The following is a 23,744-nucleotide window of genomic DNA, read 5'->3' on the forward strand; positions in this document are numbered from 1 at the left end:
TAGACAATGACCATTACTCTTACAGTGTTATCTAATCCCATAATTCAAGAGTTGAATGGACAGGCTTAGCCAGCCTTGCCTAAGTCAGGCTTCAGAAGGCTTTGCTGTATTGAGGTTCAATGCAGCAGTCAGGAACTTTTCCTTTAAACGAGATAACTGATTACCCAACCCATGACTTGGTCAGTCCAGGCCAGTCCACTCTAGTTTGCGCGAGTCCCTGGACTTTGGCTTCCATCAGTGCTTTTTTTATGGTCCTTTACTCATCTCCTGCAACTCTAGTTGTCTGTTAGTTGCTGCTGGGGCTTCTCTTCCCTAGTGACCTGGCATGAATGCACAGCATGCCAAAACTATCTGCAGTTTCATCAGTAACCGATTCAATAATGACAAATCAAATAGCAAGAACTTCATGACAAACTAAATGGAGTGTAAACACCATGAAAGAATGAAATGACATGTTGAAATATTATCTCAGGCTCCTCTTTCTCTATATACAGAGTGACTTTCTCCAAAGTAACCAAAGAAAGTGTTAGGAAAGACCTAGGCTGTAAGAAGAGAAGACTACCTTTGCATGCAAATTGGTATATGGTTATCTTCTTTTTCTTTCCCAAATAGAATTTGGGCAGTATGTATTTTTTTCCTTACTGTTATTCTAAAAGACCTGTTGCATAAATTGAGTACAGAAAGAAAAATAAATCTGAATCAGATGTGGTTCAAATAATAGCACAAGGTCATATCTGAAAGATATGAAATGTCTTGCAAGGAGCTGTTTTCTTAAAAGCAAAGAAAACTGGATTTAAAAGCACATTTCTATTTAATGTTTGATACAGAACAGGGAGTTCAAACAAACCAAGGGAGTTCAGAGCACAGCAACCAAAAAAAAACCAAACCATGGTTTGGTAGATGGAGGAGGGCAGGAAGACTGAAAAAGTCCTCCACAATGAAAGAGTTATGAGTGGGAGGGATGGGGTATGCATGTATCACAGTACTGTATTGTATTCTTAAGCCTCCTATCAGATATAGTTCCAAGAAAGGTTGAATAAACTATTAAACCAGGAATGCCCTTCAATCCCCAAATGTTTATCTAGTCTCAGCCAAGTCACTGAGCAAAATATTCATTTGGGTGAGATAACAATTAGTAAAGGAGCAGGAGGAAGGACAAGTAGATGGAAATCATGCACATTGCTCCATCTCCCACTAGAAGCTGCTCTATGATAGTGCAGCTTAAGGCAGCCAAAACTGGAGACAGAAGCACTGAAGTGTGTAACTGGGTTCTGGGAGGCAGCTACAAGCTTTGCCTCTCCTCAAATTCCTCACTGTCCTGTGCTTTAGTAGCTGTGGTCTTCTATTGCACTCTGCACTGGCTCCTTGGTGTCAGGGGATGCAGGTGTGTGGCATTGCTCAGGCTGTTGGAGTTGTGGAGGTGAACAGGACAGTGGGGACATGTCTGAATGGCTGTACCAGCTTTGTTTGCTGCTTTTATTTCCTGCCAGAAAATGAGCTACAATCTCTTCCTCCTGGCTTTTGTCCTGGGTATTGGTGGAGCTTTCCAATATGGGTTGCAGATCTCCATCATCAATTCTCCTGCTGAGGTAAGCATGGACAGCTCATGGATTGAGCTACCAGCATGAACTTCAATGTTCTTATGTGTTCCTGCCTCTACATGCAAGCACTAACTTCGTCACTTCTGCTCTCAAAACTAACTGTGGTTTCTTGCTTCTAAGAGCAGCTGCTATTGCTCTTGTGTTTCATGGGTTTTTAACATCTGTCTGGTGTGACAGAACTGAGAAAGGGAAGGATGAGTGATATTTATAGAGTCAGCCATTTTCCCCTTACTGAACTGGACTGCTCACAGGACATTCTCCTCTTTCCAGTGCTCAGGGAGTCCTTTGTACCATTTGCTTGGCCACACACACTAGGTCTGTAAGGTGAAAAAGGACAGGGATGGACTGTAGCTCTAGAACTGCGGTCAGCTCTAATACCTACAGCTGGAAAAGCAAAATCAGGGGAGGTATTTTTTATCCTGAATGGTGCCAAAGCCACTCTCTTAGTGGCACTCACAGTTGATGTACTTATTCACTGCACCTTGTTGCTAAATCATTAACACATGTGATGTTAGTGGCAGAATTCCCTTAGATTTCACTGGGGCTAAGATTACAACCAAGGTGTCAATAGAAATGGATCAAAAAGACCAGTAAGTAGGTAAGAGAAGTAAAAAAGTGGTGCAGTTATGCAAAAATGTGTTGACTGAGTCCATTGTTTTCTGTTCTTGTGTTAAAGTACATCAAAAGTTTCATTCGTGAGACCTGTCTGAGGAGATATGGCTCTTCTCCCAGTGAAGAGATGATTACTTTGATGTGGTCCTTCATTGTGTCCATTTACAGCATTGGTGGGCTTCTGGGGTCCTTGTCTGCCGGATATTTGTCTGTTAGATTTGGAAGGTAGGAATGATGATTACGTTAGTCTTTCTGTTTACAGCCACAACTCTCATGGGAGAAACACTGCTTGTGAAGTGGCACTGTGAGCAGCCCAGAGCTGCTTCAGATGAAGAAACAGAATGGCAAAATCTGCCAATGACCACAAAGAAAATTGTACCCTCTCCCTTATAAATTCCAAAGCAAATCCAGTCCAGAGAAGTCACATGAGGAGTAAATGCATTTTAAAGTGAATTTCACAGATGACCACTCACAAAGCCTCTTCCTCAGTGTAGATACTGGCTCCACTAGAGGCATCAAACTAGTTTACCAGTCCACGACAAATTTTTCCCATTCCCATTTCCCATTTACTTCACTGCAGCTAATCTCAAAAGCCAGCACAGAGTCTTCAACTGGGTACAACTTACACAACTTCTGTAAGGCTGTGAATGACACAGGGACACTATTTATGCTCATATGAATTTAAATGAACTCCAGGAAGAAGGCCATGCTGTTTGCCGATATCCCTTCCCTGCTGAGTGCGGCTCTGATGGGACTCAGCCAGCTGTGTGGATCCTTTGAGATGATTCTTGTTGGAAGATTATTTGCTGGAGTGTGTGGAGGTAAATCAGCATTCCTACCTATGGCATTAAATAGTTGGGAGAGCAGTGACTGAGGGACACAAGGATTTACCAGTTTGAGTATACACATCACAGATTTTTACTAAATTCTGCAGAGGATCTGCTTTCTGAATGCATTTTTAACTAAATAATAAAACACCAACATCATTAAATTAATCATGTGTGACATCTCCATTCCTCATTCTTTTATCTTTATATCCAATCCAGACAGAAAGTACTGCCAACCTGTGAAAAAGCCAACGCACGCAATAATTCAGAGGAGCATGCTCAGCCAATAGAAAGCTGACCTCTTATTTCTGTGGCTGCTTGTTGTGGGTGATACTGAATCCCATATTACAAACAAGAGGATGGTTTTCAAGCTGGGCAATTCTAGTTTCCAGGTGCCTCAGAAGGTTACATTGTGTCCGTGTTTTCAATCCCTGAGCAGTTGGATACAGATAATACTAACCAGCAAAAATAATTGAGAAAGGATAACTGAGCAAATGGAATATAGAGCATTTGTTAACTTGCTGGTTTGAAGCACACATTAAGGCACATAGCATCCTGAGTAGGCACTGAAATATACAATTTAAGATTAAAGGGAGCAACAGCAACACCCTCTATGTGGCTGTGGGAAACACTGTAGGAGAAGGCCAGCCTGCTGGAGAGCAGATTTCCCCAGGGGAACACACTTGCTTAGTGAAAGTTTTAGGAAAGACACAAGGCCACGGTACCAGGAACATGCTTCATGTCATGCAGAATGCTCCGCGTGGTGAAAAGTTATCCTGGAGCCTCACCCTATATGCTTTGCCCATAATGGTCCACTCCAGAACACCAGACCTTTGGGAGTTCGAATTGCCCTGACAAACACTTGTAATTGCAGGTTCAGCTCTGAACATCCATCTCATGTATGCCGGGGAAAGTGCCCCGCGGCATGTCCGTGGGCTGGTTGCTGTAACCGCTTCTACTGCCATCGCCACGGGAAAATTTGTAGGATTTGCTCTGGGTCTCAGGTAAGGGGGTCTGAGACCTATTTCATTTCTTCTGTTATTAAAATACATGCATATGTTCATGTAAGCCTACCAATAGGCAAATCAGCAACTATTTTTAGACATGTTTTCAGGGTACCCTATGCAGCCAGACTGAATTAGCTCATTCTGAATTTCTGACTTAAGTCAATGGGAAACAGAAATCATGCAAAATATTTAATCCTGAACAATGATGTTGCTTCCTAGCAAAGACAGATAAAAATACTGATAATAAAAACCTTTACCAGATTCAAATGGGTTTTGAAAGAAATCCATCTTTTGTAAGAACTGACCTTTACTTTTAATTTTTTTTAGAAGGAGCAGGGAATATCAGATCCATCCCAACTTAATTGAAAATACACATAAACCAGCACACCCATGAAACCAGAAAACTGTGGTGGATTCATTCCCCCCTGCACAGGCTCCTCTGCTTGTCCTGTGCCAAAAATGGTCTGTCCTGTTCCCCTGGCAAGTGTCTTTCTGGCCACAATATTCTCAAAAAACCAGGAAACCCAGCAGCTGCTACACGGGGCAGTCAGCACCAGGCTGATAACCCAATGATCCTGTCTTGTAACTTGAGGCTCTTGGGATCAGTAGCAGAGGGATAAGCCAGGGCAAGTTCTTTCCTCAGTGCTTGTGCCAGGACACGGTTCACCCCTGTGGGCTCCAGCTGTGCAGGAGGGTGCAGTCAGCAGTGCTGCACTCACCACTGTGCAACAGGGGGCAACACTGTGTAACTGGTGTGCTGCTGGCAGCAGCACGCTGCTCTCCCCTTCCACCTCCCATTGAGGTTTTCATGGGCTGAGGAATGCTGGAGACTGCTGGGTGAGAGCTTCAAGGACACCCGCAGCAGAGCCGAGGGACCACGCTGTGTCTGTGTGTGCTCACATTTGCTGTGGGTTGCTCAGCTCCTCTCATTCTGCTGGTTCTGTTTCAGAGAAGTTCTCGGAGTAGATGCTCTCTGGCCAATTCTCATGGCAGTCAATGCACTTCCTGCCCTCGTTCACCTTCTCACCCTCCCCTTCTTCCCAGACTCCCCCCGCTACCTGCTCATTGACAAAAAGGACAAGGAGGGGTGCATCAAAGGTAAGGAAATAGGGCAAAAAGCAACCATTTCAACAAAAAGTGGAGAATACAGTAAAGCACCACATGAGCCTGGAAGAGAGTACAGCTGGGAAAAAGACTCTTGGTCTTTTGGCTTTGGAACCACCTTCAGCTTTAATGAAAGACAGTCACCCCTGGTTTGGTATTAGCGTTCTCTTGGCACTAGTATTTCCCTTACCCTCTGCCAGGATCCTCTGAGGGATGTGATCACACACAGCTTGTATTTCCATCAGTACAGATTCTGCCCTGAATAGTCAGGCTGTGGATATCGTACCTTCTGGCTCTGTGTAAGAAAGGGATGCTCTTTACTGTCATGTCTTATCTGTAAGCATTCCAGTTCTTCAATAACCCTAACACCAACTACTGACATAAACAGAGGAACAACCATTGCGGGTTTTTAGGTGTCAAAAGAGAGAACTCTTGGATGTAGACTTATTTTATAAAGTAGGAGTCACTTTTCCTTGTCTGTGTTTTGGTGTATACCTTAGAATTGCACCTTTAGCAGGAGGGTATTCAGGGGAGGATTGGTAAGTGATTTACATTGAAACACAGTAAGCAGCTATTGGCCAAAGGTGAGGTTGTGATTAAGACTTATGGGTAAAAATAGACAGAAATTAACTGGATCTGTGTCTAATCTAAACCCAGATCTCTAGAAAATTCACACAAGCAAAGAACCTGAAGCTCAACTAAGACACTCTGCAAGGCAGGAAGTAACCCTCTGAATTCATGTCTGTGCTGGTGAGCTTGGACCAGGAGTCATCTCTCTTCCTCTCCTTCCAGCTGTGAAGTGGCTCTGGGGAGATGGTGACCATATGGCTGAAATAGATGACATGATGGCAGAGCAAGAAGCCACCCGTGAGGAGAAGGCTAAGAGCATGTGTGATCTTTTTCGCGACAGACCTGTCCGCTGGCAGTTCATCACTCTTTTCCTTGTCTGCTCCTGCACGCAGCTAATTGGCTCCAATGTGGTATGTGTGCTACTTTTCTCTGCTTTTGCTGCTTACTATAGTCTTTTACCACAGAAGTCTGGGACCTGGGATAAGTTGAGAACTTTCTTTTAGCAACTGTCATGTGAAGACATCTCTATGAATTACCCTGTTATGATAAGAGAATGGAAGGGGATAAAATAAAATCACAAATACCAAACAAGTAAAGAACAGCATAACCCTCTCTGGGTTTCTGAACTCCAGAAGGCACTGCCCAAAACTGTTCAGGCATCTCAGTACAAACTGAGTTAGGCTGGCAAGAGCATTTCCATACTCCTACCTCTTTGGGTTTCTTTCTAAATCCTTTAACTGTGCACTTTTTTTTGATTATAGACAATTACAACATTCCAGTAATATATGTAACAGTTACTGATATATATTCTGTTATATCTTTTTTTTTTTTCTGGAAATATCTCTATTCAGTAGATAGTATTGAGTATGAGAATAGTTATTGTATAAAATGAGCTTATAGTGAAAGCATAAAAGTTTCAAAATCCAGATTAATTTTGCAAATTCAGAAAGACTTCAAGATTAGTAAGACCCCTTTCTACCCTGACTAGTGCTGCAGTAACTATACCACAGAGGACCAGCAGAAGCTGAGCGTATTAACAGTGGAATTTATTATGCTTTATGAGTGCTTACATCTATCAAAATCTTCAAGATTATGTAGAAAGAGAATTTAAACCATTTGCTTATGTACTGTCCACATTTCTGTATGCTTCTCATCCAAAGTACACAAAACACTGAAACGTGAAAGATGTCAGAATTATAACCTGTAACATAAGACAAAGGTAGTGCTAAAAGCAAAAAGAGAAGAAAAAGGCTGTATTTCTTACTGAGTTCAAGACAGAGGTGCTTGTAAAAGCTGTTCTGCACAAGTAAGCCTCATGAAAACATTGAGGATTAGTTACTGAAATGAAGATTTTCTCTTTTGTTAAGATCTGATTAGTTATTTTCTGTCAAAAAAGACAGAAGATACTGTAAACATGAGCACATGAGTACAGCCTTCACACCTTTCTGTTCTTCCCAGGTCTACTTTTATGCATACAGTGTCTTTATAAATGCTGGAATCTCCCCTGCTCAAACCCGCTATGTCTCCCTTGGAGTTGGGATCACCGAGGTCCTCACCACACTGATGTGTGTAAGTGGCCCTTCAGCTGAATTTCATTCTGCTGTAATGCATGGTTCACTTCAATCTTTAGAACTACTGTAAAAGGAGACTCAAGGATCAAAAGTTCTGCAACAAATCAACTGTGGTATTTGCACTGATCACACAAAATCCTCTCCACACACCCTGCAAACATGGGCATATGCAATTTATGGGAGGAAAGGATTTTCTCTCAAAATCGTGACCCAGCCTCAGCCATCCTTGGGAGTCCCAGTTCCCCTCTGTAGGAAAGGCAGATGACAGTCCCTGTGTCTACTTGTTGGTAGGACACTGTGTCTGCTTGTTGGGAGGCTGTAGGATTCATGGCAATTAACACTGCAAGCATTCCCACTTTGCTGAGCTCCCTGGCTATCCTTTGCCACCAGAGTGCCACCTCAGATCTCCTCTGCCCAGGCAATGCTCCCTGCAGCCCTGCACCTCTCCACCTTCCCCCTGTCCCTGCAGTTCCTGGTCGTGCTCAGTCCCCCCAGGTGCCCTCACTCACTCTCCCAGAGGAGGTACTACATAGCAGTCTCTTCAGAGGTTCCCTGCGTATCTGGCGAAAGCAGCTACCGGATCAGCTCACCAGTGCCTGTCCTTAAGGTCTGTCCTGTGTCCTGTGGAGCTGACAGCATGCCCTTCCGGTTGCAGAGTTTCCTAATTGAGCGTGCAGGAAGGAAGACGCTGCTGTGGAAAAGCTACGCTGTTATGGCCTTAGCTTTAGGGCTCCTCACAGTCACACTTTCGCTGCAGGTAAGACTCTACTTACGCATTATAGAGCTGTGTCAGGTCTTGATGTTTTATTATATGGCAGATATCATCACCATTTCCCTTACCACAAGTAGCTTTTTAGTCAGAGTAGAAGTATTTTTGGGGCTAACCATCATTCTAACAGGGCTGTTCCCGCCCATGTACATGCAGATTAAAGCCAATGGCGTTATACAACCATGATCACTGTCAAGATTACCTCCTCCTGAAGTTTCTGGAAGTAGAGGAAACAGATGTATGTGTAACATAGACATAGTTAGCAGTGATGAACGTTTTTAATGGAGCTGGATAAATACAATTTTAATTTCTGATATTATTTGCTTTTCATTTCCTACCATAGGATTCCTTTTTCTGGGTACCATACTGCTCTGTTGTGCTCATCTTTATTTTCATCATGAGCTTTGGCATTGGGCCAGGTTGGTATTTTCTACTGGAATGGTTTCGTATACTCATTCCTTCCTCACTTCAGCCTTTAGGAGAGGTCCCAGGTGTAGCTGTTCCACAGTTAGTGTGAATCCCTACTCCTGATTCAGCGCAGGGGTAGATGTTCCCCTCCACACTGTGGTAGGAGGTAAAACTTCATTTCATATTGCATTCCTACATGCCTTCCTCCTGAAGAGCCAAGCAGCACCTCAAACACTTCCAGGTCAGTTAAAATTATTAACTTACATGGCAATATATCAAGTGCAAGTTGCAGAAGCATCTTCCAAAATTTCTAAACTTCCTTTTTTCTCCAACATGGGTTTTTTTCAGCTGGAGTGTTATGCTCCTTGCCCACAGAAATATTCATTCAGTCATACAGACCAGCCGCTTATGTTTTCAATGGTAGTATAAACTGGATCCAACTTTTCATCCTTGGACTTTTGTTCCCTTTCATTGTGGTAAGTAAAGCAGGGTGTTTTGTTTCAGTTCAGAGGAGATAAGACCTTTCTTGAATCCAAAGCATGCTTCTCTTTTTCAATACTTCACATGCAGGACAGCTCAAACTAATTGCAGTTCTGATGCCTTTTTCTTCTTACCCAGATACCTAGTGAAAGTGCTAGATAAACTCTAGATAAATGCTGCTAATACTATATGCACAGTTAGAGTGTGATACTGACAAACACTGAAGCAATGACAGAGGCGCAAACAACTATCCCAAGTTACTTGAATGTCATGAGGGGATCCCTTCTTTTTCACCCCTCTCCTATGTGTTCATCTCCTTTGGGGTTAATTTGGAAAATGGGCAGTTTCAGAGATCTCTCCCTGCACTTGTACGTAGCAGGAAACAAAAGCCTTTGCAGTTCTGGACTGTGCAAGGAAGGACAGAACTGACACGCTGCCTACCTTCCCCAGTCTAGCACAGACTAAGGACAGAGCAGACAGAAGAGTTACTGAAGCTCAGCACTTCTCTAGATTGTCAAGCAATGACATTCAATTTCTGCTGAGCATAGAGCTTTCCTCCTTAAAACAGGAAAGGAGAATTAGTTCATCTTACTACTCTGTGCCATTTCCCAGGTGGCAGCAAGCAGGATTTACATTGAGTCCCTGACCAACTTTTTTAACAAATAGAAAACCAGAAACTCTGTATCATAAGAGAAAGAAATCTAGATCGATTGGTATGAACACATTTTGTCTCTTTCTTTTCCTATAGGAAGGTCTTGGTAGTTTCTGTTTCATCATTTTCTTGACATACTGTTTGTCCATGGCTATCTTTGTCTTCCTGGTGATGCCAGAGACCAAAGGAAAGACCATTCTGCAGGTCATGGAGGAGTTCAACTGCCTGAACTACCGTGGAAAGAAGAAACAGACAATCCTAGAGCAGAGTAACTGCTCAGTGGTGACTGTTACTAGACTTTAATAACAAACTCTCCACTCTTATTACTGTAGTGCCCAGAAGCCTCACTAAACAAGAGAGAATCTGTCTCTCCACAAACAGCACAAAAGTGTATTTTAAAAATAATCACTTGCAGTGCAGGATGAATTTGGTGGCTCTCTCCAACTGCTGGAATATGAGCTGAATTCAATCCTCTGCAGAAAAAAATTACACACAGTCTAGAAAGAAATAAGATCTTTGTCAGTCCCTGCAAGTTAGCAGCTGTGTAACTGAGAGCACAGGACCTCCTACTTTCCTTACCAAAACAAGGACTCCACAGTTACTGGAGGAAGTGAGTGTGGAAGGTTCAGATGTACAGCATACTTGTGAAACAGAGAAAGAGAAGACAGAGCTTTCACACTGCATTTATCTGCTCCTATGAACAAGCCAGTGCTGCTGAGCTTTCCCAGAGAAGGAACTTCAGTCCACATGAAAAGAAGCATTTAGCTCTTTAATCCAGTGGAAGAAGAGTACCCTGCCTGTCAGTAGGCAGAATTGGTATGCAATGTTTCCCCTTCTTACAATTAGACTTGAGAGCAAGTACAAGGTACGAGGGCAACTATGATTTTCTTGAGGAGCTTATGACCACACTTCTGTGACTTGCAGCATGGTCTTCATCCCTTTTAATTTTTTTTTATTTCGAGGAGGGGGGAAGTCATTGCTATGTCTGAAGAAAAAAGGTGTGAAGGAGATAAAAGGTCCTGGTGTAAAGGAGACACTATGCTAGAACAGTATCCAAGCATAACCTGTTGCCTCAAGTCAAACCTCTTGCTTGGTAATCAGGTACATTGCCTAGATTTTGGAGATTCTCCTATTGGGACAAACAGGGATATGCCAGCACTGGAAAAAGCAAGACCAAAGAAAGTAGAGCTGCAGGAAATCATAAGTGGGCTAATCCAGACTTGTCAAGTTCTCCTTCATCATCAATAACTATGTAGCGTGTCTTCAGCCTGGAGCTATTTCATGTCAGAGAGGAGGAACACTGAGTTTCAATGGGATTGCGTTCCCGAGAGTACCTGGTACTGATGAGGCAAAAAAGAGTGGTGCTCCTTCAGGAGAACCTAGTCTGTATGTCTGAGTGTTTGCTTCTCTTTTCAGACCTCTGAATACTCCACATTTTAATGACAAAACATGATAACAAAGGCTTCACTTTTTGTATTCATTGATGTAGGATGTGACACATTCTTGCTCTTCATGCTTTACAGTTTACTGATAAGGAAATAAAAACGCAGTGGGTAAGAAAACACATCCTACTGATCATGCCTGGATTTGGTTTTCATTGATGGAAGAGTCAGGGACTCAGAGGAGAGCCCATATTCTGGGACTGTGTTGTTGGGGTCAAGGAAAACTGTGTGTGTCTTGTTCTGGAAATGAGATCTTCGCTACTGACTGCTGCAGATGCTGCACAATAAAATTTGCAAAAGGACCTGACTATTGAGTGGTAGTTTCTTTCACAGCCCTAAGTCTGTGCAGATAAAACTACTATTTTATCTTCACATCAATATGGTAGCAGTGCCAAGAGGTAATGCCAAGAGCAGTAGACATCTCCAATACAGCCATCCTTCCTATGACAATCATCATATTACAAAAGAAAGCTAGACAAAGTTTATAGTTTCAAGGCCAGAGAACATGGATTCCACAGTACCACAGCAGAGCTGACCCACATTCCTGCTTCTGGGCAAAAATGCTGGGGGAAAGAAGGAAAAAAAAAAAAAGAGAGAGAGAAAGAAGGAAAGGATTAGGTAAGACCTTGATTTTTCTAAAGTCTTTATTTGCTCTGGTCTTTCTCAGCCATACTGGCTGCCACTGAGGAAGTTTTTAGTGTCTTACAAGACACTAAATGGGTCAGAAGCGGGAAAGTGCAGTAAATCATTAACACTGCCATCAACTAGCATGGATTGGGAATAAAGGTTAGGGAGGTACTTGTGAATCTGCAGCATATCTGTTTGATTTCCAAGATCACACAAATGCAATGCATGACATCTTTGAAACCAAAATCCCTCCAAGCTAAGGGTATTGGGAGAGTTAAGCACCAGGTCTGGAATAAGTACATTTCTTGTAGTGTTCAAATCTTAGGTGGAAAGACTCTTCTGTCCTCTTCTGTATGAAAATAAATAAGAACTGTATTATGCACTTAAGTCTTTTTTTCTTCCATATTACAGCACTGAACAAAAGGGTGAACCCAGATAGAAATGAGATATCAGTGTGAATATTCTGGGAGAAATACAGACAGGAGAAACAGCGTGCTGCAGGGACTGTTTGATCAGCTAGATCTTAAAATCTGGCCACAGACAGAGTGTTTCAAAACTCCTTCAGAAAGAACAACAGCTGCCATGTGTGTCCTTCCTTCCAGCAGCCATGCTTCCCATTCTCAGCTCAAAGAACAAATCCTCCTTTCCTCTCTAGCTCATTCAGGCTCCCTGCTCATGACCCCACTCTAAGATGCTTGAACCCTGCTGTCTGAGTCTAGCAAAGTGGTTTGCTGCTAGACTGGCAGAACGCTTCTGAAAGGGAAAAGAAAAATAAAAACAGACTTGTATGAGACAGTGCAGCATGAAAAAATCTGGAAACAGAGATCTGACATTCAAATTTGACACAGGAAACAGAAGAAGTTAAAAGGAAAGATAAAAAGAGAGAAATGGCAAAAGAGAGGGTTAATTATTTCAAAAGTAGCTTTTAGCGTGTCCTGACAGAAAGCAAAAAGTAACACTGGATTGTTCAAGTATCTCATTTGACCTTTCTGCCCCAGGAGTTGGGAACAACAAAAGTTTACAAGAGTTCAAAGAGGATATCAGTAAACGGGTGTAAGGAGCAAATACAAAGACACCATCCTGACCAACAAAGTCTCTGTGTTGCTCGTCACTGGGGGCTGGAAAACACACGGGGGAAGCATCACTACACACTTGCTCTGCTCTTATGCTTTTGCCTAACACTATTATTTGCAACTGACAGCTCTGGGATGCTCTGCTGGACGCAGCTCTGGCCTGATCCTTGAAGATAAAGTGGGGGGTGGTGGTAAGAGAGGACAGGAGGCAGCCGTACAATCTGGCTGCAGTCTTCCCTGTGACAGCGAAACCTTTAGCTGAGGAGAGGGCAGTGGCCAGTGTTGAAGTGACTGGAAACTGAGAGGAGGAATTTGTAAGAAGCAAGAAAAAAACTAAATAAAGACAGGGATTTTTGCAGTAGTAATTAAAGAGAAAGATAGATTCTGGGGTGTTTTAGAAGAGGAAGCGATAGCGTTTGAGGAGTCTGTGCTGAGACGCGAAGGAATGAAATACATGACCACATCTGATGTCAGGTAATGAAGATTTCAGGAATGATGAAAATGGAATGGGTGAAAAGATGAATTCCACTTGAATTATTTCACTGCACTGATGCGCAGCAAGACACCAGGGCAGAGGGTTTGGAGAGAGCATTACTGGGACAGGCAGCAGGAGAAAGGTCAAGGCGTGACTCAGCAAGCTTGCCCTGTGCTGCAGGGCACACGGCCCAGGGGACAGCCTGGGGCTGTCAGTCTCTGTAATGTGACAAGCAAACTGTAGGAGGAATGTCAGCGCTTCCACTACGCTCCTGAGCAAAGCTTCTGTTGCTTTCAGAACCATTAGCCCCACCTTCTCACTGCCCCTTTCAGCACTAACCACAGACAGTTAAATCTTTGTAGTGCAGACTGAACTACATTGTATTCAGTGTAGTACAAAATCTTACATGAAACACATAGAAGCCTGAAGGAAGTAAGAAGTAACTTGCACTCTCTGTAAATAGTCAAGTCTTTAGCTGATTAAAATAATTTTTCTTAAGGTGAAAAGTACTTCTAAAAATCAGTTCTCAAGCCAGACCAGAATGAGCATCTCACTCAGGCACACAGTAGCCACCTCCATTGTTACAGAGGCAAGAGTGAGGCTTCTGAGTGGTTCTGGAAACAGCGCGACCCTGTATAAAGAACTGGGAGTTCGCAAGGACCCAATATGCCAATATTCATGGACTCACGTACTGCAACTGGAAAATCATTCAAATCACTTCAGCAATTGAAGCAATTGAAAATCTTACAGCACGCGAGAAGAGGCCTTACAGCTCAGCTAATAATACTAAAAATACTAGTGGCTGATCTCTGTAGAAGACTTGAGAGAAGGAAAAACATTCAGCCTAAGCTGCATGTCAGAGAGGTGAAGAGAAATTCTACTATCCTGAAAGAAACATGGGAACACCATCTGACTCCTCACAGGAACATGCAGTTGCTTTGGCAGTACAAGTGAGGGGGAACACTCCTAACAGCAGAAGGATAAACATTTACCAGTGTTGTAATCAGCCTGGCATATCTGGGTCTTGGAATAATTAAACCAGCAAAAAGGGGCCCTGGTCACTGCTGGAGGAGGACACAATTCACTAAAAGCCACATGGTTAGAATTTAACTTCTGTGCTGGGATCCCCACTTAGAATCTACCCATAGAAAACATACCTCTCATCTGACAGACTTGACAAGGGCTCTCAGAGCAGGCAGGTTTTCAAGGGCAAATGGCTGGTTTCCTCTCAGACCTGGTGAGTATCTAACTTCTTGTCTTCTAGCCCTACTCACTGACAAGCAGCATTATTGAAAAATTCAAAATGGGTGTTTGCATTTTACAGTAAATCATAGAAATGTGAAGACAGAACATCTCATTAATTATCTCCTGGTCTAAAGCCAGAAGGTATCAGGAACTTACAATGTGTTTCGTCACCTTTGGCAGGTTCAATACCGGAAGCTATTGCTAATGATTATGGTGCTAGGGATTGGGGGAACCCACCTGTCTGGTTTTCAAATGTCTGTCATCAATTACACATCTCCGGTAAGCAAAGCCTTCATAAGATCACATCTGTATCTGTTCGTCATGGCCTTACTCTTTGAAGATGCTCTAAAAAATCTGTCCGGTGTTGCTATGTGAGTTTATTCCCAGCTTTTTCCAATGCCGTACTATCCACTGTCAAAGGACAAAAGGACTTTGCACGATTTTTAGGAGCTGTGCTCCAAAGATAACTTACCACAAAATTGTGCGGGAACAACATATTGAAACACCCTCTTTAAAGATTATGCCATGGAGAAAAAAGATTAACAACTAGCTGATTGAATCTCAACCTTCAGTTCAGCCCTTTTCTCTTTATAACCGCTACCTGTAACAGAAGCAATTGCCCTTCACTAGAGTCAATAAAAGGTCCCACTGTCTTGGTGTAGGAGTGCCAGGATTCAACAGACTAAAGTGTATAATTGCTTTTTGAAAGATTCTCTTACACTGTTAGTCTGTATGAGAGGAAATGTCAATCCTAATTTGCAAAAAAGTGTCCCATAGTCATGCTTTTACCAATGACTATTATTCACGTTTTAAAGCTGTAAACATTATGAAGAACTATTGTTTGTGAAAATCTCTTTTTCTGTCCCAGTACATTCAGAAGTTTATCAACGAAACTTGGCTGGAGCGATACGGGTCTGTGCTGCAACAGGAGACACTCACATTATTGTGGTCCCTCATCGTGTCTATGTACTGTGTAGGTGGAATGATAGGCTGTCTGTGCAGTGGGCTCCTGACAGCAAAATACGGAAAGTAAGTATATTTCCCAATAGCTAATAGAGGCTGCAACAAGGGAAGCAATTAAATGTCACTCACCTAATATAACAGACAACAGAATTCTCACTGCCCCCTTCTGGTGCAGAATTTGCTCCACTCTCTGTGTATAACTACCCCTAGGTACATTAGAGAGACAGGAATATGCCACCATTTCTAATCCCCTTGTCACAGTTTTTGGTGCCATACAATTCCTGTATTTTCACTGAAATTTCGGTAAAAAATAAGTCTCTGAAATGTCTTTATTGGGCAATAATGCCCTCTGGAGCCCAACACCACTGCAATAATGCAGCAGGGCATAGATATTCTGTAGGCAAAAGTTTTTCTTTCCTTTTTACTGATCACGGCCTTTTAAAAAAATGTGCAGGTTCATTCCTCTGTATGAATAATAAGAGTTTCAGCAAAGATAAGCAGAAGTCCCTCAAGCCACATTCAGAACCCTCTCTTTGAGGGTGGCCATAAAGCACAAAGCCAGAACTCTCTAGCTTGAGGTGGACGGACAGTGAAGCATGTTCTCCACGAGGCTGACTTTGCCCTGTTCTGGAGACAGGCACAGTGTTTGAGATGGGAGCCTTATCCACAGTAAAGAAGTGAGAAAGACCATTCCTTATCAGTATTTATCCTGCAGGAATTTCCTTCATCTTCATGGTGTGCTCACATAGTGTTAGCATGGAAAAGAGGAATATGATTTCTTCCTTTCCACTTCCCTGCAAAGACATCATGCCTTTCCTAATCAGATATGGTTGTCCTGTAAGCATTGGTTTAAACTTGGTCTGTAAATGCAGAGGATAACAGGCAGATATCAGCTAAAGATGAAAAAGTAAAACATGGATCACACCCACATGTTGTTTGCTATTGCAGGAAGAAATGTCTGCTGTTCAATGACGTGGTCCTCATAATAGCCACACTGCATACTGGCTTCAGTAGGAGAGCCAAATCTTTTGAGATGATCCTGATTGGGCGCTTCCTTGAGGGCATCGGTGCTGGTAGGACTCCCCACTACTCCATGTTAATGTGACTGCTTTGGGGTGGATACAGAAATCTTCCTGCTGGGAGTACCCAGGCATGCACAGTGATCCCAGTGGAACAAGGAACAGATTGGGAAAAGGTAAGAGGAGCTGTCCTTTGGCTTCAAGAGGTCTTGAGAGAGATCTGGTGGATCAGCTAAACATCTTGCTTAAAGGAAAAGGTACATTTTCAGCCTATAATTGTGGAGGATATAGAGCAAACAGTTCAGAAGAGAAACGAGAGAGCTACCTTGAGGTGAAGGTGAAAAGGGACCTTCTCTCTTGCTTTCTATAGCTTTAGCTCTCCTGCCTCTTCTTCATTTCAGGAATACACTTGAATGCCCACGTTCAATATGCTGGAGAGATCTCACCGAAGAGGTTGCGTGGGTTTGTAAATGTGAGCTGCTCTGTGTTTCTTGCACTAGGAAAAGCTGTAGCAAGAATTCTTGGATTAAGGTACTTGTGCTACTCCTTCTCATCCTGTTTTCTATTTATTTGTCTTCTGTATGCTAGGGAAGTGTTGTTCTCCCAGTCCTAGAAATGGATATGCACTAAGGGTGGGGTTTTACTTTGCTTAAATACAGCTGTAAGAAAGGATGCATTTACCTCATACCATTCACTGAGGTTTCCATGTCACTGGGGAAAGAAAGGCCTTTCTCTTGAGAAAGAATGAATCCATCTCTGGAGGTGCGGTCTCTCTGCTGAAGTTAATAAGAAAAGATTGTATGTAAACATGCTTAGTAAACTCTTGGGATCTAAAATCCTGCTGAGTACTTGATACCCTCACTCAGAAATGCAGTATTGCTTCAGAAGGCTGTTGTAGGATATTCAGACTCCACTGATCTTTACAAAATAGTCAGATTACATAAAAAATCTCAGTCCTGCAGTAGAAAGTATGAGTCTGTTTTCCTTTCCCAGCCTAAGCATCTTCTATTTCAATTGATCTTCCCAAGATCTGTATGTACATTGTGTGTCTTTAGCTAACGTAAGATCTAGGAAAATACCAAACTAGTTATGGATTGTAATTTTACAGGACTATAAATACACTCTAACATGCTTCCATAGAGATCTTTTAGGAACTGAAGACATGTGGAATGTGCTATTGTCCTTCTCTGGGTTGGTGGCATTGATTCAGCTGGTCTTTTTGCCATTCTTTCCTGAGTCCCCTCCCTATCTCTTGATGCAAAAAGGAGACAAAGCTGGTTGCTTGAAAGGTAACATAAAACTTTAGATCCTTAATGAGCTAAACCATAACTCTCAGTAAAGTGAAACTAACAGAGGGGGTCAGCTGTTCTAATAGCCAACTACAGATTTCTTCATAATTACATTATTGAATTCCTCTAGACTAAGTGGAGTCATCAGAAATATTTAAGATCTACCCCTAAATACTACAGCAAGTTAAAAGCCATTTCCAGGGAAGTCTCAGCATGTTCAAGTAAGCAATATTCTAGTCCTTTGCTCAGGGATTGATGAATCAAAACACAGACTGAACTGCAAACGTTTAATGTTATTAAAATTTGAAAAATACAGAACTCTGAGTGGATCAGATGATGGGGACTTTACTTCATTCTGTCTCTTCTTTAGCCATGAAGCAACTCTGGGGAGAAGAGAATTACCTCACAGAATTTGATGACATGATGAAGGAAAAGGCTATAACAAAAGGCACCAAAATCATGAATGTCCTAGAGATGCTGAAGGAACCATCTGTGTATCCACAGCTGAGCACCATGCTCCTCATTTTACTGAGTCTACAGCTCTGTGGCTTGAGTGCAGTTGAGTATACACTATTTCCATGCTTAGATCTACTACTAAGTAACTGAAGCACCACAATTCCAGCTTCTCATTTTCCTCTGAATCTACTTTATTCCCCCTCACACAGAGCCCACTGTCTGTGAAGATCTGTGGTATCATCACTAGTATTCTTCACACTTTAAGCGAGCTTCTCAGGTGGGAATACAAGAGATCCAACTCAGCATAAATTCCTGCAAGGGCACTGTTGTGTTCATTCCCTTGGTGGTACTACCAAAGATTCTGCAGAAGGGGTTATAAATACCCTAAGGCTTGCTACAACCCAGAGATCTATTTATCTAGACTTCCAGCTCCACTTTCTTTGACCTCTGCAGTAATAGATGGCCAGCTATTGCTATCCAATTGTCATTCCATTTGATAAAGGAGATTTATCCTTTCAGTAATTTCCTTTCAGTTGTTTCCACATAAAGGTGGCTGTGCCTAGTACAGCCCAAGCTAAGAGTCATTCCCCTGCTGTCATTTTTATCACTCACCTATGGGTCTTTCTCCAGAAACATTGCACTCTGCTGGAGCTTGTTCATTACAGTTGCCAGCACTGTGGGCAGAGGAGGCACGTCTGTGTTGGTTGGGTTATTTTTTCCCCTGGCCTTTCAAATCCCTTTTCTTCATCTCCATTACCTTCTTGATTTTTCACATCTCAGGCGGGTATGTTCCCTCCACTAAGCCCCAACAATGTACTGCTGCTTTTGCAGTGATGACAAGTCTCATTCTAAGTGATGCTAGGTAAGCACATATCACATCTATTGACTATGCTTCATTTTGGAATTGTTTCTTATTTCCCAGATCACATTTTACACCTCAGAAATTTTTCAGACAGCCAACCTGCAGGAAAGCATAATCCCATATGTATCTCTAGGAGTTGCAATTTCTGAGCTCATCTCTCTCGTCTTCTGTGTAAGTCAGACCTCTCTGGGGCTTTAAATGTCAAAGTACATGTGAGTTGACTCTATTCTTCTTTAAAGAAAATGAATCTTCTCCTTATGAACTAAAGAATTTTTATGTGATACTGCATAAACCAGTGATTGTTACCATTCACTCCAAATTTTGTCCCACCTTTTACATATTTCTTTCCATCTTCATTCTCCATCATCTCTTTTTCATACAGATATAAATGAAATATAATTCAAACATAAATATGTGTACTTATTTCCATATATTTGTGTATATTTATCTATTTGAATGGAGTCATGCTTCCACTGTATACGGTATTTATGAAGAAGTAACTGCAGCGCTGGGCAGTGATGGTAATTCATAGCATTAGAGAGGCTGGAAGGAATTCAATAAAATAACAAACATTGTACCAATAAGATTTGTGTTCTCTAAAGTAAAAAAGAACTCAAGAAGAATGCTTGAGTTGTTGGATGTCTGACAGCTGGATTTTGCCATGCTGCCAGTGAGATGCAAGTTTTTTCTACTTCTCAGAGTTCCATTATCGATCGCTTTGGACGCCGGATACTCCTGTGGGGTGGTTATTTGCTGATGGCACTGATACTCATGTTGCTTGAAATAAGCCTTCTACTGAGCGTAAGTAAATGTCTCTCTGGGAGTGGAGCTCCATCAGAATTCCTTGTGCAGGGTGGCAGATAAGCAGCCTTATCTTTCATGTCTAAAATAGCAGGTCAGGATATCTTCTGAATACAAACTCTGCCTCTCTGCAAGGGTTTTGTGGACCTGCATTGTAGTTCATCTTTTTTAATCAGGCTTTCAAACAGTCAGTGAGAAACATTTTGTAAAGCCGTTGGCCTGGCAGAGCTTTCCTCCAGCTCTGATCTCTGCAAACCTTTCATGTCTTGTTCTGCTGTCTTTTGAATCCCTAGATGAGCATTCGTGCTACCACCTTTCACATGTGCTACCCCATGCCTCCTGCAGCAGAAGCAGTGCATACTGGCGCTTCCAAAACCCACCAATTTCCACCCTTGACACAAGTGATCCCGCTACATATTGCAGCTTACTAGCTACTTCTAGTTGGGATGGTGGAAAGTAGTGAGGAACCCAGTGTCGTGGCTCCAGTAGCACCAGTGTTTGCACTGCGCTGCAATTGTGGTCTCAGCCCATAAGCTTTCGGCTTCTTTCTGCTTCACAGATATCTTCTGGTTCACGGGAGACTTAAACATTTCTCTGAGATTGTCTAATTCAGTAAGATAATCAGGTTAAACCAGTAACAATTCTCCCCATATTGTAATTAGCTTGGAATTTGTTACTTGTTTTCAGACGGGTGCAGTTCAGCTCACCTCTGTAGGTATGACACTGCAGGCTACTTCTGGCCTTTCACTGCATTCAGTACAGAAAGACAAGTAGCTCTAGTGAGCACCTACTGCAGAGCTCAGTGTCATGGGCTTTTATATAAATAATTGCTTCTCCTGTATGTTTGGATCAGCCATGCTGCAGCTATAATGTCAATTTTCATTCACTTCCATCCTGTTGCCTTTGTCTAGGATCAGTTCCTCTGGATGCGGTACTGCAGTGTTATTCTTATCTTTTTATTCGTCATTGCCTATGGATTAGGACCAGGTGAGTACAACAAAAAAAGCAACGACCTTGGACCACATGGATAAGCACAAGCCATGAATGTATGGAAGTAGAATTAGACTGTGTGAATATATCTTTGAAAATCAACAGCTTAGTTTGTACTGAAATGGTGGGAGTCCCAATTTTTGATGAATTTATGATCCAAGAAACAATTTCTTTAACAAATTATTTTAAATTATTGAGACTCGGATGGATGAGAACCCTGTTTCCTCTCACTGAATTACAGGTTCAAGCCAAAACAAACCCCTTGTTAATCAATTCACTGAGACTTGTGTTGAAGGGTGTCAATGCTGTTCAGTGCACACAGGCTCAACTGGTCCATCCTCTGTCTTTGCCTGTGGCAGAGATAGCCCCTTCTAAAGTATCAGAGTTTTCTCAACTTACCTGTAAAATCCTACTCTATTAAAGAATGACACCTGATAGCACATGCAGTCTCTCTGCATTGCTCAGTCCTTTCTCATCCCCCTTTAATGTCACCCTGAATCACCTATACCAGTAAATGCCAGATCCAAACTTACAGCTCTCTACTAGGACCTCACTCACCTAAGACCAATATCTACTCTGAAAGGTCCCTGATTAAACACAACTTTAAGTTATCACAGTCTCCAAATTCAAATGGCAGCCTTTATTATTGTAAAAATTACCTTTAATTAAGCCTTTATTATTATTAAGACTTTATTATTATTGTATTATTGTCTATGAGGACCACGAACATCTGAAAACCTAACAGAATTCCCGTGGTAGCAGAACCCAGGTGTCTCCTGCAGGCAATGGAGAGAATAAGCCATTAGGGCCATTCATGTCTATATTTTATACATGTTAGGTGGATAGAAACTGCACTTCAGGGGTACCTGTCTCTCTCCATGGACCACAAGAGAAGTCTCTAGGGGAATTCAGATAGAGATGGCTGTGCTGCCCAAATGTAGATGATCTCAGAGTAGTCTGACTTACTGGGGCTATGTTTGACCAGTGACACCAGTTCATTCACTTTGAGGAAAACGGTTAACTACAACGTTTCTATTGCTTTTTTATGTCTTTTCCTCAGCTGGAGCCGTCATGTCTGTCATGAATGAAATCTTCACCCTCTCGACAAGGTCCTCTGCTTTTGTAATTGGTGGAATCATCATCTGGCTAGGCCTCACTTTCACAGGAATGATTTTCCCCTTTGCTGTCGTATGTAAATTGATTAAAATCTTCTCTTTGACTCTATCAATTTGAACTGGTTTTCTAGGCTGCTCTGGACAGGGAGTAGGATGAAATGCCTTGTAGATGATCAAAGCTGTGAATCCCTTATTCTTACTGGCATTTGGAGGCCATTTATGTAAAACACTTTCCTCAACTTCAGACATCATCTGCTGCCTCAAGACTAGATTAAAAAGATAAATAAATATTCCTTTTGTAAAACCAACTTATTCCTCATTTCACAGGGGCAAATCAACAGTGTTCAAGAATCTTTAGAGGCAAAGTGTTGTCAGGGAAATCATTCATCTTGTTCTATTTTTATCTCTAGATTTTCCTTGGTCCTTTTTGCTTCCTCATCTTTATTGCTGTCCTGGTCATTTCAGCGGTTCTCATCTACCTGTTCCTCCCAGAAACAAAAGGGAAATCAACCTCTGAAATCACAGGGGAATTCAAAAAGTGCCAGTTTAAGAAGAAACGTCGTCAGACTGTGGAGAAGAATGCTACTGAAGAGAAGACATTCTGCACCAAGCTCTGATAGGCCACCAAGCAACTCCCACTGACAAAAAACCCTGTCTCAAAATCAAACTGAAAATTAAACCGTAACATGGACTTTTCTCAATAAAATGTAATGCAAAAAGTAATCCAGAGATAGCTTGTCATTAATCCAAGTAGTCCTATTTTACGTTTACCTTTGTCTTTGCTTTTCATGGTGAGAGACAATGGCTCTTTCCTAGAATAGCTAGGAACAGGCAGGAAGACATTAATAACTACAGACACTTCACAGAACTGGCACATGGAAAACATTTTCAGGCGTAACACATCAATTTTATTTCAAGTCTTTCTCGTATGCTGTCATTTTAAAGAAGCAGGATTTGTCTCTGTGTTACTTTGTAAGAAAGCTCTGCTCAGGATTAAGAGCAGCATGAAGAGAAGATGAAACATAAACATAGTTCTTGAAAATTATTTTCATGTGATCTCTTTATGATATCACACTGTAAAGGACCTTGATCATGAACACTGCACATGAACAAAGGCCAGGCAGAATAACAAAGAGAACTCAATTTTTTTCTCTTCTCTTGAGCTGACATCAAGTAACTGTATGTCCTGATTGTCTCTATAATGACTGTCAGAGATCAGCCTTAATCCCTGGGTTGGTGCCAAAGAACTCTCACCTGCATCCTCTGGAGCAAAATGACTGCACTTTCCATGTGTATGAGTTGTAGCAAAATCTGGAGGAAGTTTTTGTAGTGTAAGCAGCGCTCTCGGCCTTATTCTGGGTATCTGATGGATGGCACAAGGGTTAACAAACATACAGGCAGAGCTGAGAGCTAGAGGACCGGAGCCCTGGAGTGAAACAGGGAGTGAGACACTTTCAGAGAGTACTGAGAGAGTACGGAGAGAGTACAGAGAGTAGACACTTTGGAAATTCAGTCCATTTTATAAATAATTAACTGCTAAAATAAATAAATAAAGCAGAAGCTGTGACCGGCAATGTGTGCTGGCTGTGTAATGGCCTAGGACACATTGCACTCCACCAGTGTCACATCAGCTTACAATACTATGCTTTTACCACTGCTATGCTCCACAGCACCCATGTACTGCTGCTTTTCAAGAGCTGTTAACCCTGCTGACCACTTGTCGTAGGTTCAGCGGTAGCAATCATTTTTCTCCTTCTTCGTAGCTGGTGCAGTGCTGTGTTGTCAA

The 23,744-nt window shown here is 42.1% G+C and overlaps 2 protein-coding genes across 5 annotated transcripts; both read left to right on the top strand.

Annotated features, from left to right (window-relative positions):
- Nucleotides 1-1,276: 1,276 nt before the first annotated feature.
- On the top strand, nt 1,277-11,350 carry LOC115614067 (solute carrier family 2, facilitated glucose transporter member 5-like). Its single transcript, XM_030500325.1, has 12 exons — nt 1,277-1,384; nt 1,491-1,589; nt 2,278-2,438; nt 2,910-3,034; nt 3,915-4,044; nt 4,997-5,145; nt 5,944-6,131; nt 7,180-7,290; nt 7,948-8,049; nt 8,405-8,480; nt 8,818-8,945; nt 9,698-11,350. The coding sequence occupies exons 1-12, from the start codon at nt 1,379-1,381 to the stop codon at nt 9,902-9,904; spliced, it is 1,482 nt and encodes a 493-aa protein (XP_030356185.1). The 5' UTR covers nt 1,277-1,378; the 3' UTR covers nt 9,905-11,350.
- Nucleotides 11,351-14,283: 2,933 nt separating this feature from the next.
- LOC115614066 (solute carrier family 2, facilitated glucose transporter member 11-like) lies at nt 14,284-22,681 on the top strand. Of its 4 annotated transcripts, none has more exons than XM_030500322.1 (12): nt 14,284-14,455; nt 14,644-14,742; nt 15,332-15,492; nt 16,375-16,499; nt 16,847-16,976; nt 17,586-17,734; nt 18,105-18,292; nt 19,113-19,223; nt 19,752-19,853; nt 20,765-20,840; nt 21,904-22,031; nt 22,424-22,681. In XM_030500322.1, the coding sequence occupies exons 1-12, from the start codon at nt 14,432-14,434 to the stop codon at nt 22,598-22,600; spliced, it is 1,470 nt and encodes a 489-aa protein (XP_030356182.1). In that variant the 5' UTR covers nt 14,284-14,431; the 3' UTR covers nt 22,601-22,681. The 4 variants fall into 4 exon arrangements, with proteins under 4 accessions (XP_030356182.1, XP_030356184.1, XP_030356183.1 ...); XM_030500321.1 differs by having other exon boundaries at nt 14,288-14,455; nt 22,369-22,681; XM_030500323.1 differs by lacking the exon at nt 19,113-19,223 and having other exon boundaries at nt 14,287-14,455; nt 22,369-22,681.
- The last annotated feature ends 1,063 nt before the right edge of the window (nt 22,682-23,744 follow it).

Source organism: Strigops habroptila, chromosome 11, assembly GCF_004027225.2.
Source record: "Strigops habroptila isolate Jane chromosome 11, bStrHab1.2.pri, whole genome shotgun sequence".
Classification (NCBI taxonomy): domain Eukaryota; kingdom Metazoa; phylum Chordata; class Aves; order Psittaciformes; family Psittacidae; genus Strigops; species Strigops habroptila.